We start from the raw sequence: 17,802 nt of genomic DNA on the forward strand, positions 1-17,802 counted from the left end.
AAAGTAATGTATATTCTTATGCACATTTAAAAGAATAAATCCAAAAAAGTAAACTGACTTATTCCAACATCAAAAACATTTTGAAATATTACAATTGTCTCTTTCAACTCTTAGTACTCCAAACTAAAATTTGAGATTGAAAATTTGATTTCTTTTAACCCATGAACCACTTATCACGAATTCCATGATGGCCAAAGATGTACCAAAACACTAGTCATGAGACAGCAACATGATCACTACTTAACATTTATTAAATATTTTTTATGGGCTCAAATGATAAAGTTCATGTATTAAAATTTAAGGAAACAATATATAATGTATACATAAATATGTATTAACATCAAAAAAGTTAGTATTTATTGTGTAACTGCCCACCCAAAATGCTAAATCCTGTTTATTATCGGTGGCTTCTGTTTAATCAGAAAGTACCTTTTTTTATTATTAGCTATTCAAAATTAGGGCAAAAAAATGACAAGATATGAGACATTGCTTTCTCATCTACTTGTTAGTTCAAATTACCTAATTTGAAAGGAATAGTTGATCATTCATTTGTTCCTCTATTCTTCATGACAATTAAAATTACATTAAAATAGCAATAAGTTATGAGACTAAATTAATTTAAATAAGTACTACTTGTATGTAAAATAAGTTAAACAATAGTAATTGGACTAGAATAGAACCTGCCATTCTGAAGAAATACATGCATATAAGTAAGAAATACCTAAGTGGACATGAAATGCTGGCACCTCTGTATTATTAGTCACTGCAACTTTATATCGTAGCCTGGGTTAAAAAGTGCAGTTAACTTTGAGATTCGTCTATTTATTACAATGTTACATAATAACTTGCCTATCATTATTAATTTTGACTGGTTAGCTGCTCAAAATACTAAAAAAAGAAAGATTAAGAAATGCCATGATTAAGAAATCTTGATCATGGTACTTTCTACAGAACGTCATACAAGAGCTAAAACAAAAACTGCTGTAACCACTTACTTTTTGGCCACACCTCTGATACGTGTCTAGTAGCTTTATAGTGGATGCACGAATAAAGTTTTGTGGCACTCCCCCCACAGTGGCAGGGCTCTTGCACAGCTGTCCATTACTAGCGTGAGCATGGGCTCTCAACGGTCCCCCATAATCACCCGACTGATACGTGTCGGACACATGTTCCAATTTGCGTTTCTTGTGAACTTGGACACTCCCGCTACCGGCGCATTGGCTGGTCGTTTGTGTAAACATGTCCCACAACACCGTTCCCTGAAACAACAGAAAATAGTAACCAAAGTTACTCTCCACACTTCCTGCATTAGCATCTAAACTGAGATAGTGAATGAGGCTTTGACTACAGCCATTTCAAGAGAAAGAGAGAAAACTAATAAGACGAAGATAAAGAATCTGCAGGACAGATATGATATGCCCTACATAGTGTACAGTGTACATCAAACAGTTGCTGCTATTAGTGAGTAATTGCAATCTATTGTAATTCAATTGTATAATACTTTATTAAAATTCATGTTACATATACAATATTTACAAAAATACTAAGTAAATACAGAAAAATAAATATTCAAAACTGAAGTAATTAAAACCTTACTTAAAACAATCAATAATACAAATATTAAATGCACAAAATTTTAAAGTACATTTTCATAGCAAATATTTGTCATGTACAATCAAGTTTAATTCAAATTAAAAAATTTAATCTATTAATAAGATTAAAGGTACAAAATGTATTCAATAGCTTTCTAAATTTTGGAGTTAACTTCATTTTTAATAAAATTTAGCAAATCATTAATATAAAAACCATTGTGTGTATCTTCTTTTTGTAATAAAAATTGACAACTCTATAAACTGGTATTGACAAATTTCCTTCATTTCTTGTAATACAACTACATGGTTTAATATATAAATAAATGAAATGTTGTCTTGCATAGATGTACATGTAACAAGCAGTCAGTCATTCATTCATTACGCCTCGATCTTTAAAATGTTCTTTACAGAATCACAAAAGTTAAGACTAAATATTATTCTAAAGGCGAGTTTCTATAAAATTAATAGTTATAAACTTGTGTATAATTCTGTTGAAGATGGCACCATATATATATATGTGTGTGTGTGTGTGTGTGTGTGTGTGTGTGTGTGTGTGTGTGTGTGTGTGTGTGTGTGTGTGTGTGTATATCAATACCAAAATATTTTATATATATATAAAAAAAAGTATTTAAGAGGATACACGTAAAATAATTGTGTTTGATGTAATTTATTTTTTTTATTATAAAACTGTGCAGCATCTTGTGTAAAAAATTTAAGGAAATGTTTTGTTATAGCTACTAAACTAGGAAACTTACTTACCTCTAACTTGAATAGTGAGAATTTTAAGTAATGAAATTACAAAACTGGATATTTGTGTATTGATTATTCCTCCAACATCTTTGAATTTTTTCCGTATAAAGCAGAGTATGAAAATTGCAAGAAATAAACATTTTTAATATAATGGCTAAGAAAGCCATGAATAAAAATATTTTTTAGTCATATTTTCGTTACTAGTTACTATTACATCCTTCCAAACAATAGAAGAGAGGTGTATTTTATTCATCAGAGTACAATGTTAGGAGTTAGTGGACCAGAGTGGCATACTATGAGTGTTATCTTATCCGATAATTAAAAAAAAGGGGTTGAAGGCAAAACATGAACAAGGTTGCCCCTCAGAGCCAAGTTTACAAACTGGGTTCCTTTCAAATCAAACTAAATTTATTTCTTTAGCATTAAATCATTAAAAAATTATGATATGGTAATAGAGGTTTTTTTAAGAAATAGCTTATTTATTATTTAATGATATTTTCTCTGCCAGACATCCAGCAAATACCCTCAAGAATGTGACAAATTTGTTAGACTTGATATTCAAATGTCCTAAATTTGAAGTTTTATAGCAACTATTTCTAGTTATTCTACAATATAATGTTAGGGTTACGTATATTTGCATTCACACAGTGTATTAGCACTTTTTATTATTTTGTTAAGGTATTGTAGTTTATGTCACAGCAGTTGGCGGCAGATATGGAATCAGTTAGTGTTATTTTCCATAGATCTGGCTGATCATAACATCAATGTTTCTTTTAATGTAATGTTGGTTATTCTTGTTTCTAGATGTTCTTTTGCCATGTGAACTGGAAAAATGATAGTAGTGACTTCAGGGCTTTAAAATTGTGAAAATGTGATTTTGTGATCTAGTGTTTGAGTATTCGTGAAGCTTATTACTCAAGAGGCTGGATAAGTTCATTTATCTGTCTCTCTGTCCACACACAATATCTTGTAAACGAACTTATGTACTAAATGTACTACTCGACCTACACTCTTATTTAAGATTTCCTTCCGACTCCTTGCAGGCCATCTCCTTAACACAACAAAATTATGGAAGTAACTTAAAAAAGTTGATTTATAGGTGCAGTAATGATGTACCAAGTTTTATTACTTTATCTGTAATCATTTAGGAATAATCAAGCCCGTGCGGAACTTTTTTTACACCCTGTATATCCCTCTTAATCCCAATGTTTGAATAATACAAACATAGTAAAAATGGCGTCAACTCAAGACGTCCGTATAATTCGGACGTGCACTTTTTATTATTTTATTGGCCACCTATTTTACCAAATACTTTGAAATTTCACAGATTTGTGTAGAAAGATGTATTACACATCGAAGAATGTTAGTTTCTAAAGATTTGACTTAGAATAATCTGACTTTGTCAGTCTGTGATAGAGATATTGCTATTCATCTCAAATGAGTGCTTCACTGATTGTCGGAGTCAGCTATATTTCCCTTAGTTGTTTTTAGGTTAAAACGGTATAAAGTAGGGCAGTTAAATTTTAGTTAGTAAAGGTTTTACTTTGTATTTTGTCAGTCTGTGATAGAGATATTGCTATTCATCTCAGCTGACTGTTTCACTGATTGTCGGAGACAGCTATATTTCACTTAGTTGTTTTTAGGTTAAAACGGTATAAAGTAGGGCAGTTAAATTTTAGTTAGTAAAAGTTTTACTTTGTATTTTGTCAGTCTGTGATAGAGATATTGCTATTCATCTCAGCTGACTGTTTCACTGATTGTCGGAGACAGCTATATTTCACTTAGTTGTTTTTAGGTTAAAACGGTATAAAGTAGGGCAATTAAATTTTAGTTAGTAAAGGTTTTACTTTGTATTTTGTCAGTCTGTGATAGAGATATTGCTATTCATCTCAGCTGACTGTTTCACTGATTGTCGGAGACAGCTATATTTCACTTAGTTGTTTTTAGGTTAAAACGGTATAAAGTAGGGCAATTAAATTTTAGTTAGTAAAGGTTTTACTTTGTATTTTGTCAGTCTGTGATAGAGATATTGCTATTCATCTCAGCTGACTGTTTCACTGATTGTCGGAGACAGCTATATTTCACTTAGTTGTTTTTAGGTTAAAACGGTATAAAGTAGGGCAGTTAAATTTTAGTTAGTAAAGGTTTTACTTTGTATTTTGTCAGTCTGTGATAGAGATATTGCTATTCATCTCAGCTGACTGTTTCACTGATTGTCGGAGACAGCTATATTTCACTTAGTTGTTTTTAGGTTAAAACCGTATATAGAGTAGGGTAAATTTTAGTTTGTTAATGATTTGATTTGAAAATGAGTAAAAATAATTGTTCAAAAACTCCAATTAATAACTTAGTTGCAAGTGACGTAGATGGGGATTGTTCAGTCTCCCGTAGTTGAAAATATACTAATTATTAACTTAGTTGCAAGTAATATGGATGGGAGCAGTGACAATGATTTGAAGCTATCTTGACATATCTTAAAACATTTTCTAGTGATGTAAATATTATATGTTTATATTGTATATTTTATTAGACAACTTTGGTTTCATGGTTTATTTTAAGTCTATGAATTTCAAACCTCGTGTTACTTTTCCATACACAGAAATGGTAAAAAGTAAAAATTATTTGTCCTTATGAAAATTGTTACTCCACTTATAAATGAGGTAAGCTTACAATTGTAAAATATTTTTTTTTAGCTATATGGTTTTCAACTACACACTTTAAATTTTAAAATTTGTTTTACTATATACACACACAAATATAGACAAATATACAGACAATTTTTCAGAGTATTATTTTAATTTTTGTATTTCTGTAAACTAGATTTAATAAGAATAAAATTAAAAAGAATTACCTTGACAACAAAAAAATAGCCTAGTCATGAGTTGTTTAGAAAACTCATACTTTTTTGTCTTATGTATGAGGGCTTGGGATTTTTGACACATTACTTGTTATAATGGCCGGGGTTAAAAGGGATATATGTACATATATGTATTAAATTTTTAAAATTATAATATATATTATTTTTTTGACGTCTTGAGAATTGTAACAAATAGGCGTATTTAGATACAAACATAAATGTTCGTATGTTAAATACTACAGTTTCCAAAAAAATCTGTTCATATATATTTTACAATCCTTTGGTAGTACAAAATGAAAAAAATCAACATTATAAAATAAGATAATTAGTTTTTTTAATCAATAATTATGTAATAAAATTTCCTTTAACAATTTCTGTGATTTTTAAAAGGTTAACACATAGCTTATTCATACAGTATGGAAAATAACAAGGTAGAAGTAAGCTAACCTTGTGTCAAGTAACTCATTTCATTGTTGAGATGTGAAGTAGAAAGACGGATAGATAATCATACAGAAGAGAAATTGTGTCAGCCTACTAAATGATACACTTTAATGATACTCACCCAAATCCTCCTGATGGCCATGTACTATCATAGAACTCATACTTGTTTATGTAAAAATGAAGTTTCATTTTAAATTAAAAATCTACACATGAAATCTTTCTTGAGATATATTACCACATAATATGAGAGCCATCTGAATAGTGGTACCCATTTATGCAATAAAGACACAGGAGTAAATATTTACAAATATAAACATTTAATTAGAAAGAGCATACTTTACACCACTTCTGCACATAATTTCCAAGCAAATTTAGGCATTTATTATAACGTCATGAGCTTTTGTATTCCAGCGTCATGGTCCACCGCCGCCTGAATATTGAGATATGTAGTCACGCCTGATTTAAGTTCTTCATCACTGTTGAATCTTTTTCCCACCAGAAAGTCTTTAAGCTTTGTACAGAGATGAAAATTCGAAGGAGCTAAGTATCGGTTATAAGGTGGATGGTCGAAGGTTTGAATTACTGCAAAAGTTTTTGTGTTATCTCAGCTGCATGAGGCTTGGCATTGTCATGAACGAGAGTGATGCCTGTAAACGATAGACCTCACTGTCCATTGTGCATTGCCCGTTGTAATTTCTTTAATGTTTCACAATTTGTGTCTCCACGGGCAATAAAATCAATAAGCAGTACACTTTGTCGATCCCAGAAATGGTTGCCATAGGTTTCCTGGTGGATGAAACTGTCTTGATTTTTTTGGTTTGGTTGGTGAACGCGCATGATGCTACTCCATTGACTGTTGTTTAATCTCAGGTGATACATAACAAAAACCATGTTTCGTCCTCAGTAATGAGGCGAGTCAGGAGGAGTCTTTCATTGTAATAACGACCCAAAAACGTCAGTGCTACAGTCATACGCTTGGTTTTGTTCTTATCTGTAAGCATGTGAGGGACCTAACTTGCACTGATTTTGAAATAATGCAGATGGTCTTTGACAATTTTATGAACAATTGTTCGAGACACGTTAGGAAAATGTTCACAGAGTGCATCAACTGTGGCACAATGTCGTTCCACACACATTCGTCTACTCAGATCAGCAGTTGGCTGCAATTACAGATGGTCTCCATAATGGACCTTGTCGTGTATATTCCCCCTCCCCAGGTTGAAGTTGTGACACCAGCACCGAACAGACGACTCGTCCATCACATGTCTCCATACACCTCCTTTAATTGGTGATGAATATCACAAGGTCGAACATTTTGTGCATTAAGACATATAATCACGTCCCTCACTTCACAACTCACGGGCGTTCTCAATTTGTATAAACATTATAAACATCACTAACACAACCCAGGCAATCTCGCACAGAGCAGGCAGACAAGCCACTGACCCTGTCCAGCGGCTACGCGCGTCAGCACTTCATGCAGCGCTAATGGGTACTACTTTTCGGATGATCCTTGTACATTCACATTTTTGTTCATCGAATAGAGTTACCTTATCCTCTTAGAGTGTTGAAGACTCTTTTAGACTGTCATGATCTACTACGGGTTTTTTCCTCTGGTCTGAAGATGTCTCCAAAATATTTATTATAAAAAAAGCCGTATGAAACATAAAAGGACTAGCTCCTTCTTTACATTCGTGCAGAGGGTTTAATTACTCTTTCAATATCCCTATCTTGCCCCCACTTTTCATCTTCAAGGTAATAATGTATACTATCAATAACTTAAAGGATCTTCTACCATCAATAACTTAAAGGATCTTCTATCAGTGGTTAATCTCACAAATGTCCAACAAGGTACAGCTGTGGACTAGTATACATTTCCAGGCATCGACTAACATATTTTTCACAGGAGGACCATGTGTCATAAATAATTCTCAGGTGAAAATAAAACAGTACAATAATAGTCAAAGAAAGGATAGTAGGGTTTCATACATTTCCGTGGTTATGTTATAAAAATAAAACACTATGTTTTGAGGATGTAAATCTATCATCTTCTTCCATCTTCAGGTGTAAAAAAATACATTTCATTTGGTAGATTACAATCCTCAAAATGTAGTGTTACACTTTTTTGCGTCAATGGTAAATGTCCGAAATCCTACTATTCTTTCAAATCAACCATGTCAATACAAATAAAAAATCAATAACTTATAAGCTTTAAGAAAAGTACTTAACCTTTCCTTCATTAAAAATAGTATTAGTGTTAAGAAATTCCTTTCCACCTGATTAAAATTAAGGGTTCACATTTTTGTTTCATTGAGTTAAGTTTAATAGCAGTCTTTAAATAATAAAGGGGATGGTACTACAACAGTGCACTGAATTCAAATCTTGTCACAGACTTTTAACATTGACTTTCTACTGTATTTATTTATTTTTTATTGAATGGATAACCTACATGTGTTAATATTCACTTGATAAAACCTCATATTAAGCTTATTGGTCTGTTTAATTCTGAAATATCGTATGGGCAGATAAACAGACAGAAATGAAATTTCTCCAGCCCTTCGAGTGCCTTGCTAACACTCAACGAATAAAATCTAGTTCTAACGGTATCTAAAACTTACATATCCATCTTCCGGACTTAATCTAACCTTGCTTAACCTTCCTAACCTAACCTAATATTGTACAGTATTTTGTTATCTTGCTGGTGTGCATCTCTAATGAGTTTATAGTCCAAATCAGCGAGTGATCAGTGAAGAATTCTTAGTATGAATGTAGAAACACTGCAGAATAGTTCAACTAAAAATGCACCCATCAGTTTTAAAGCCTATATCATCAGATATTGAACTGTACAATGTCTGTGCATGGGCAATGAAGCCTGAACATAGTTCAAGACGTAATGAAGCAGAATCAATATTTTATTTGCTTCAAAGGATGCTAATTCCAAAAGAATGATTTACTAATGGGAAGTACATTTTTAAGCATCACAGTGTTCCATTATACGAAGACAGTGACCAATTTTCTTCATGAACTAGAGATAAATGTATTTACTTGGACAAGTAATAAACCAACATACATCCAATTGAAAATTTGTGATACATTTTCAAGAAATGAATGCAAAAGCAAAATGTTACTAACTACCTGTCATGGGCTAATCAAGTTTTTTTTATATAAGTGTGGCAACATGATGAATAAATAAAAAAGAACTGTAAAAAATTGGTGCACAGCATGACAACACTAAACATGATAAAGAATATATGAATATGCTACAAAGTATGTAACGCCATTTCAGGTCTTTGTGATTTTGAAATAAAGCTCTCTCTCTCTCTCTCTCTCTCTATTAAAAATACAATTTAATGTTCACTGGAATGTAACAATGTTTGAGTAAAATATTTTTTTTCTCTGAAAACTGTGTAGTCTAATAATTTGTCCACCATTTGCAAGTCTACTGTGTTTAAGACCATTGACAAGTTAGAGGACACCAGTGAAATTAAAAACAGAGGATGACCAGAAAGGCACATCTGCTTGCTCTGAAGACAAATCATCAGACGTACTTCAAACATTTATTCAGAACCATCATGCTTCAACTAGAAAGTTGCTTCTGATAATGAAATAAGACATATGTCTGTTTATAACATTTAGGAAAGTATGAATACCATCCTTATAAATTGTGACTGGTGCAAGAAGTTGTAGAGGAGGATTTTGATGTTGAGTTTTGTAAGGCAATAAGAAAATGTGATGAAAACCCAAATTTTAAAGTTTTCGTGTTGTTTTCTGATGAAGCTACCTTCACACTTAATGCGAGACGTAAGCAGACATAAGTCGATACTAGAGCGACCATAAACCTCACTGGATGAGTGAATGTCTGACACACAAAGCCCTCAAAAAGTGAATGTCTGGGCTGGAATAATTTACTACAATATTGTAGACCCTTTTGTGATAAATGGGAACAATGTTGATGCCTACCTGAATTTATTAAACAACCAAATTATTCCAGCGATGCACAATCTTCTTCTACAAAATTTTAACTTCGTATGGTTCCAGCAAGACGACGCCCCAGCTCATTACTCTAGGGATATATTGACACTCTTAGACCAAGTGTTCCCTAATCGATGGATCGGTTGTAGAGGATTGAGTGGCCGGCCAGGTCGCCGGATATGAATCCTTTAGATTTTTTCTGAGGTGTCCTAAAACAAAATGTTTATAAAACAAAACCAGTTAACTCTGAAGACTTGACAAACCACATAATGGAAAAGTAATGAGAATGCTGTGAAACTTGACTTTCAGAGTTTTCTCTATAGGTTGCCAAATTGTGAATGTCCTCAAACAGCATTTTGAACACTTTTATCTTCCTTTTAAAAGTAAGCTAACTTTGTATGACCAAGAGGATAAGTATGTCTGTTTTGGTTTCATTTAAGAAATGTCATTTTGGTCCTATGAGGCCCTTTATTTGTCTTATACATAAAACTTAAGTAGAATATTCAACTTTAAACTTATAGGAAAATTTAATAACTTTACAACTACTACTCAAATTAGAATTTTGATGCCGAACTCAATATATGCTTACATTAAAAATGGTTGAACATCTGGCTGAATGGTTACTGGATGAGGCATATCCAAGCAGCTGTCTCTCTCTTTTTATTATGACATCACAGCAGAAAGCTCAGTGTGTGATTAGGTTTATAAAAACTTGTTCTACAGTTATAGTTCAGAAATTCAATTGGCACAAATACGAATGCACTGCACCGACAAATAAAACTAGTTCTAATGGTTTCAAAAAACAGGTAGCTTATTAGTAGGGAAATTACCAGGAAGACTATGTGTTTTTGAAGACATTGTGGAATAGATCCATGTATCTTGTCTACAAATCCTAAAAAAAAGCCATTAACATGGCACAGTTTGGAACTACAGCTATTTTAGTCTACATTTTACACAGTGGTGTGTATGAGGCACAGATTACGTGCATATACGATACAGGTTTAAAAAAAAAAAAAAGAAAATACATTATAACAAAGTAAAAAGAACCAAATTTGCAGTGTCAAAGATAAGTGAAAGTGAAGAAAATGTGGACTACTTTAAAAATGTCTTTTTTTCAGATGAGATGACAAAGACTTTTTTCGTCCCCAAAAGTCTTTTTATATGGTAATAAACTCAAAAACAACATTAGCGTTGACTTTATGGAAAAAAAAGATTTTGAGGTATATGTAGCGTTTGGGTATGGTGCGTCCCAAATTGCCGTAGCGCGGGAAGGGTTAAATATTGGATGATATTCAGTAAAATGAAACAACCAGAATGATAAACAATAGTCTTTGAACATCCATTCATAGTTTTGTTTAAAACATTCGGTAATTCTAAGCAATATATGGGTCAACCTCGATTTTTCTCATATTACAATATAATGTTCCAATAGTCAATTAGAAAAGGAAATGACTAGAATTTCTTGCCGGAAAGCAGTTATAGGGAGCAGGCAACTCATATTACAATATAATGTTCCAATAGTCAATTAGAAAAGGAAATGACTAGAATTTCTTGCTGGAAAGCAGTTATAGGGAGCAGGCAACCGCGAGAATTACCTATTAGTGATCAGGGGCACTGACGTGATCTGGGCTTCAAATTTGGAACTACTCGAGTACATTTTTTTTCTAAAAGAGCAAGCAGCGCGAAGCGCTGCGCAGCGGGCAAGCATCGTGCGTGATCTTCGTCTATACTGAATTGATTCAGGCCAAAGGAATGACACAGATTCCTTTACCAGATTTTTACGGAGATTTTGTATTGGGCGGATTATATTGGTTTACTTTGCTTTCCAGCATGTAATTATGTGTTTAAAATTGTTTTACATACATTACCTACATTATATTGTAATATGTAATAACAATTTATCAGAAATTTTTAATAAAAAAAAAAGGATAACGCACGATGCCTGCCCGCTGCGCAGCGCTTCGCGCTGCTTGCTCTTTTAGAAAAAAAATTAACTCGAGTAGTTCCAAATTTGAAGCCCAGATCACGTCAGTGCCCCTGATCACTAATAGGTAACTCTAAGCAATATATGACCGTCTGGCGGTTGCCTGCTCCCTATTACTGCTTTCCGGCAAGAAATTCTAGTCATTTCCTTTTCTAATTGACTATTGGAACATTATATTGTAATATGAGAAAAATCCAGGTTGACCCATATATTGCTTAGAATTACCAAACATTCTCTTAGATATTTGATCAGAATAATTCTAGAACTGGTTGCAAGATAGAACCACTTTTTTTTTCTTTTTTTTTTTACGAGAAGCCGATCCCCTTATAATCCTTACTCTGCCCGTCCTCATGGGCCACTGGCCTGTGCGAGGACCACACCACACATTATATAAACATCAAACCATATAATGAGATTGTTAGTCAGTGCGTTCATATAATGTAAAACTATGGCAATATCTTTTATAAACACCCTGTTTACTTTTAGGAAATCCTTACCATTGACAAAGCCAAAACCATACCTGCTATGTCTTAACTAAGCCTATTCAAAACAAATGCTAAAATCTGTTCATGAAAAGTCATCATTAAAATTTTTTACATAATTTGTAAGATACCAACAGTCTCTAATAACGTTAACATGAAGCTCTTTCACAATTTCTAAAATATATTTCCATAGCACAACCCTTTCATCTCAACACAAAAAATTTTCTTTACTGATTTTTATATGGTTTATAGAGGATAACATGCTGTCCCATACCGATACTCATTTCATTTTCTAACTTAACAAACAAACGAAGATATAGCTTCCAGCTTGAACAAATTTTTCTTTCCAAAACTTTACTTTTCAACCCGCCAACTTGTTATATAGTATCTTCAAAACTAGTAAGCCCATTTAGGCCAATTCAAATGGCTTTCTAAACTCCTGTAAAGCTTATGTGCTTTAAGCAAATATACACTATCTCATATATAGCCTTCTGTGTTATTGTGTTTTGTTTGTTAATGTATAGAATACGAATATTTAACTAAAAAAATATTAGTAGTCATACAAAAAAAGTGCAAAAAACTAGTAAAAACTAGTGATTGCTACGAAATTTTACCTTAAACCACAAATGTAGATTGAATTGATTTTAATCATGTTAGTATTATATACATATTATACATATAATATATATATATATATAAAAGATATATATATATAAAAGATATATATATATATATATATATATATATAGATCTTTTATTATACAGTGTTTAATATTATATTACTGGATGATAAATCCTTCTTCCTGCTTCTTTTGGCTATTTACCATTTGAAATGTCATCTACAGACCGCATAAAAGCAAATGGAAGACCAAAATGTCTTTCCATGGTTTCAGCCAATATCATGGACCATTAAAATATTATTCCAAAAGACTCAATAAGCGACTCCTCGTACAAATTTAGCGGGTTGCATAACACGATCCAGGCACTCAAGCGCATCTTCATTGTGTCAGCTTACATGACCCTCCAACACTAAAAGGGTTAAACTTCAACTTAAAATAAAGATATAGGATAGCAGTGCAATATTAAAGGGAGAAAAGCCTAAATAATAACGGAAATTACATAGGAAGAGTACCGTTTGAAAATGCCCCTGGAACAGAAGAAATGTCCAGATGTGCTGTTGGGACTCAGGAAAAAATGAGTTGTACCTTCTCTCAAATAACTCCAGGGATCTTTTACACTAAGACATAAAGTTTACACTTCCAGAAGAATAGGAAAATCCATCAAAATTGTAAATAAAGATTGACAAAGCCAAAACCATAACTGCTATGTCGTAACTAAGCCTATTCAAAACAAATGCTAAAATCTGTTCATGAAAAGTCATCATTAAAATTTTTTACATAATTTGTAAGATACCAACAGTCTCTAATAACGTTAACATGAAGCTCTTTCACAATTTCTAAAATATATTTCCATAGCACAACCCTTTCATCTCAACACAAAAAATTTTCTTTACTGATTTTTATATGGTTTATAGAGGATAACATGCTGTCCCATACCGATACTCATTTCATTTTCTAACTTAACAAACAAACGAAGATATAGCTTCCAGCTTGAACAAATTTTTCTTTCCAAAACTTTACTTTTCAACCCGCCAACTTGTTATATAGTATCTTCAAAACTAGTAAGCCCATTTAGGCCAATTCAAATGGCTTTCTAAACTCCTGTAAAGCTTATGTGCTTTAAGCAAATATACACTATCTCATATATAGCCTACTGTGTTATTGTGTTTTGTTTGTTAATGTATAGAATACGAATATTTAACTAAAAAAATATTAGTAGTCATACAAAAAAAGTGCAAAAAACTAGTAAAAACTAGTGATTGCTACGAAATTTTACCTTAAACCACAAATGTAGATTGAATTGATTTTAATCATGTTAGTATTATATACATATTATACATATAATATATATATATATATATATATATATATATATATAAAAGATATATATATATATATATAAAAAGATATATATATATATATATATATATATATATAAAAGATATATATATATATATAGATCTTTTATTATACAGTGTTTAATATTATATTACTGGATGATAAATCCTTCTTCCTGCTTCTTTTGGCTATTTACCATTTGAAATGTCATCTACAGACCGCATAAAAGCAAATGGAAGACCAAAATGTCTTTCCATGGTTTCAGCCAATATCATGGACCATTAAAATATTATTCCAAAAGACTCAATAAGCGACTCCTCGTACAAATTTAGCGGGTTGCATAACACGATCCAGGCACTCAAGCGCATCTTCATTGTGTCAGCTTACATGACCCTCCAACACTAAAAGGGTTAAACTTCAACTTAAAATAAAGATATAGGATAGCAGTGCAATATTAAAGGGAGAAAAGCCTAAATAATAACGGAAATTACATAGGAAGAGTACCGTTTGAAAATGCCCCTGGAACAGAAGAAATGTCCAGATGTGCTGTTGGGACTCAGGAAAAATGAGTTGTACCTTCTCTCAAATAACTCCAGGGATCTTTTACACTAAGACATAAAGTTTACACTTCCAGAAGAATAGGAAAATCCATCAAAATTGTAAATAAACATGACATCTTTAAAGTCTTCTCTGGCCTCTATGGAGTTCAAATTTAGGTCTTTTTCAAGTCAGAGACTCGTACCTGCTTCAAAATAGTTGTATCCCAATCTGTAGCCCACAATTGTAATCAATTTTCTCTGGACTCACTGGAGTTCTTGCCTAAGGTAAATTTGACAAGCAACCCAGCATGGATCACTTCTGGCTGGTGTGTACCTTCCAGCTGAACCTACCAATAGACACAGCAAAAACTGATTTGTCACTTAAATCTGGATAACCTTACGGATGTCCAGGAGCGGCACAACACTTTCCGCAAATGTCGAGATTCTGGAGTGCAAGGGTAATTCAATAGGACTAGTCTACTGTGGGAGATGACTGTTGGTGTTACTGGGGTTCGTTTTTTAAGTATCAGAGGTTCTTGTTAGCCTCAACAAGGAAGTGCCACCCTTGCTTTGACTAGAGAGGCTGGTTCAGAGCTGGCCTCCCCTTCTTCCAGGGGGACACAACTTTACGATTAGTGCCCTAATTCTTCCTCCTGGATCTCGATAGGAGGCAGCCCCTACCTCCTTAACATTACCCATCCTGAATATCCTGTCACCCTGGAAGCAGCACTAAGGTTCTTATAAGACTAAGTGCTATTTATAAAAAAGAGAAAACAAAAATTAACAAAATGACCATGAGGTGGAAGAATATTCCAAAAGAGGGCGGATGTGCACACAATATATGGCTCTTAATAACATTGGATCATTTAGATGAATTACGAACCAAGATGGATGCTTTATTTTCTTGTAGTTGTCAGTCTAATGTTTCGGTGTTAGAATGTTGTGGTTATGTTTAGGTTTATTTATAATTATAATACAGCCAAATAGTGTGTGTAGTGCGTAATGAAGTATTATGAATGTTTCATAAAAATACTCTTAGTTGAGTAGTGAAGGAGGAGTACCTAAATTACAACTTTGTAACTGATATTTCTTTTGTCATGTAAATATTTTTAAACAGCCAAAATCATGTTAGGCCTATTCTTTTTTGTTCTATCGTACAGTATTATTACGCTACCACTCATAAGAAAAGTAGTAAAATCAGTAAAGGAAATTCGGACATTTGGTAACCATTTTAGTTCCTCTAAAATGTAATGTGTATTTCTAAAACGTAACAAACGAAACAGTGTAACATTTCCTCACTTTTAACTATTTTGTAGACAACGTGTCTGACACCTTCTGACCCAAACAAAACATGAATTATTGCCATTATACATGCGTCCATTACAGATGTGTAGTGTCTGTAACCCAGTTTCTTTATTAGGTTACTTGGTAATCAGTAACAGCCCAGGCGATTTTGTGCAAGCAATCAGCCTAAAATTGAAAATATTAGGCTATGGAATGTTTTTTCGATATATAAGTAGGTTTATATTAGATTATCATAAATATATTACTAGTAGTACTGAAGTTAGAGACAGCCTTTAGAAGCACTCTTGTGGTCTGAGCTTGAATTTGGGTACCATCTTGAGAAATTTCTTTTTTGTTAAAAGTGCAGAATGGTGCCGAAGGCGCCTGATCATGAGGTCAGGAAAGTACCTACTGGAAATGCTCCTAGCCATCAGTGCGCGTTTCAGTAAAATCCTTGACAATAAAAAGAAAACATCCCTAGAGATAGTAAAATTCAAGATCAGATCACACAGGTGCTAACACAAATGTAGATTTTGTTTCACTTTATCTTAGTAACGTCATTTCAGTAATAGCATGATGCAAACTAATACAGAGATTGGATCGGCTACATTTTCTTTTTGTAAAGGCCGCCATACATGTACCGGCAAGCCGGACAGTTGTGCCTGAACAGTCTGCCGGAGATCGGCGGACGGAGCGTGTGTGGGTTCCAGTAGACCTGTCAGTTTGAACTGTTCAGGCGGCTGTTGATCAAACGAAAATCTATTCGGCCATCCGGAGACGATTCAGGTGAGCCGGTGCGTGTGTGGGGTTTTCCGGCCACTTGACTGTGCGCCAGCGTAGTTCACACAGTTCTTGTGGGTTGTTCAGACATTGTCTCGAGGAATTTATTAGTGTTTATAGAAAATAAAATCATCGGAGTATCATGATAGGACGAGAAGAGAAGCGGCTTACGTACGGCTTGTTGTAGTGTGGAAACAGATAAGATTCCAACAGTACAAAATCTACTATTTGTAAAAAAGTTAACAATTTGAAGAGCAGCTACAGAAAAGAACTAAAGAAGGTGAGAGATTTTTCGAGGTGCGGTTCTTCGAGACGAGATATATGTACTAAGACACACACTGTTTACACCACAACTCACGTTTTTTCACCGTTTCCTGTTACCATGTAAGACTACCAATAAAGCCAAATTGGCCAAATAAAGCCATTTCAATTACATAACAGGTATTGCAAGTCATTCACTACACACAAAAATACTGCTTGCTGGACTGGATTCAACTGAACGTGTATGGTATGATCAGGCCAACAGTCCGCCAGTCTCCGGCGGACTGTTCAGGCAGGACTGTCCGGCTTGCCGGTACGTAAGTAAGCAGCCTATACTTGGATCACTCCATGTCGAATCAACCAGTGGTCTGGACTTAACCTATTAGATTTTGATTTTTTGTATACTATTTGTATTTACCAATGTCAGTTCAAATGAAAAAAAAATTAAATTTTTCTGCCCTTTGGTGTTTGAGTGACAGGTTTTTAAAATACCATTAAAAGGCAGATTTTGGTAATGTCTCAACGCAGCTAAAAAAAGTATTAAAGCTTAAGAGCTCAAATTTTTAGCAATCTTTCCCATTTGAAGTGTTACTTTATGTTTTGTTTATTTTGAATTTTTTTTATCCTCCCAAAAACTGTTCTTAAATAACACTAAATACGCCCCCTTCAATAAAGAAATGTAGGGTAGGGTACGATAAGCGGACCCGGTTTTTTATATCGAAATTGGCAAACAATATTACTTAATCATAACCATCGATATAATCAATCAATACAGATAAAATCAATATTTATTTTGATGAATTGACTTAAATAATCTTTATCAACAGCTGTAAACACTTTCAAATAATACAAATAGGGTAATATTTCAATTTTACATAAGTAACATTTGATTACAAAATGGC

General features: G+C 33.2%; 1 protein-coding gene across 1 annotated transcript in view; it reads right to left on the minus strand.

Annotated features, from left to right (window-relative positions):
• Positions 1 to 17,802, minus strand: part of LOC124357525 (homeodomain-interacting protein kinase 2) — a 60,536-nt gene that overhangs the window by 35,548 nt on the left and 7,186 nt on the right. Inside the window, exon 2 of the mRNA XM_046809407.1 lies at positions 996 to 1,259. Coding sequence (XP_046665363.1) covers positions 996 to 1,241 — 246 coding nt within the window. The 5' untranslated portion in view covers positions 1,242 to 1,259. The remainder of the gene's footprint in view (positions 1 to 995; positions 1,260 to 17,802) is intronic.

Source organism: Homalodisca vitripennis, chromosome 3 (assembly GCF_021130785.1).
Source record: "Homalodisca vitripennis isolate AUS2020 chromosome 3, UT_GWSS_2.1, whole genome shotgun sequence".
Taxonomy (NCBI): domain Eukaryota; kingdom Metazoa; phylum Arthropoda; class Insecta; order Hemiptera; family Cicadellidae; genus Homalodisca; species Homalodisca vitripennis.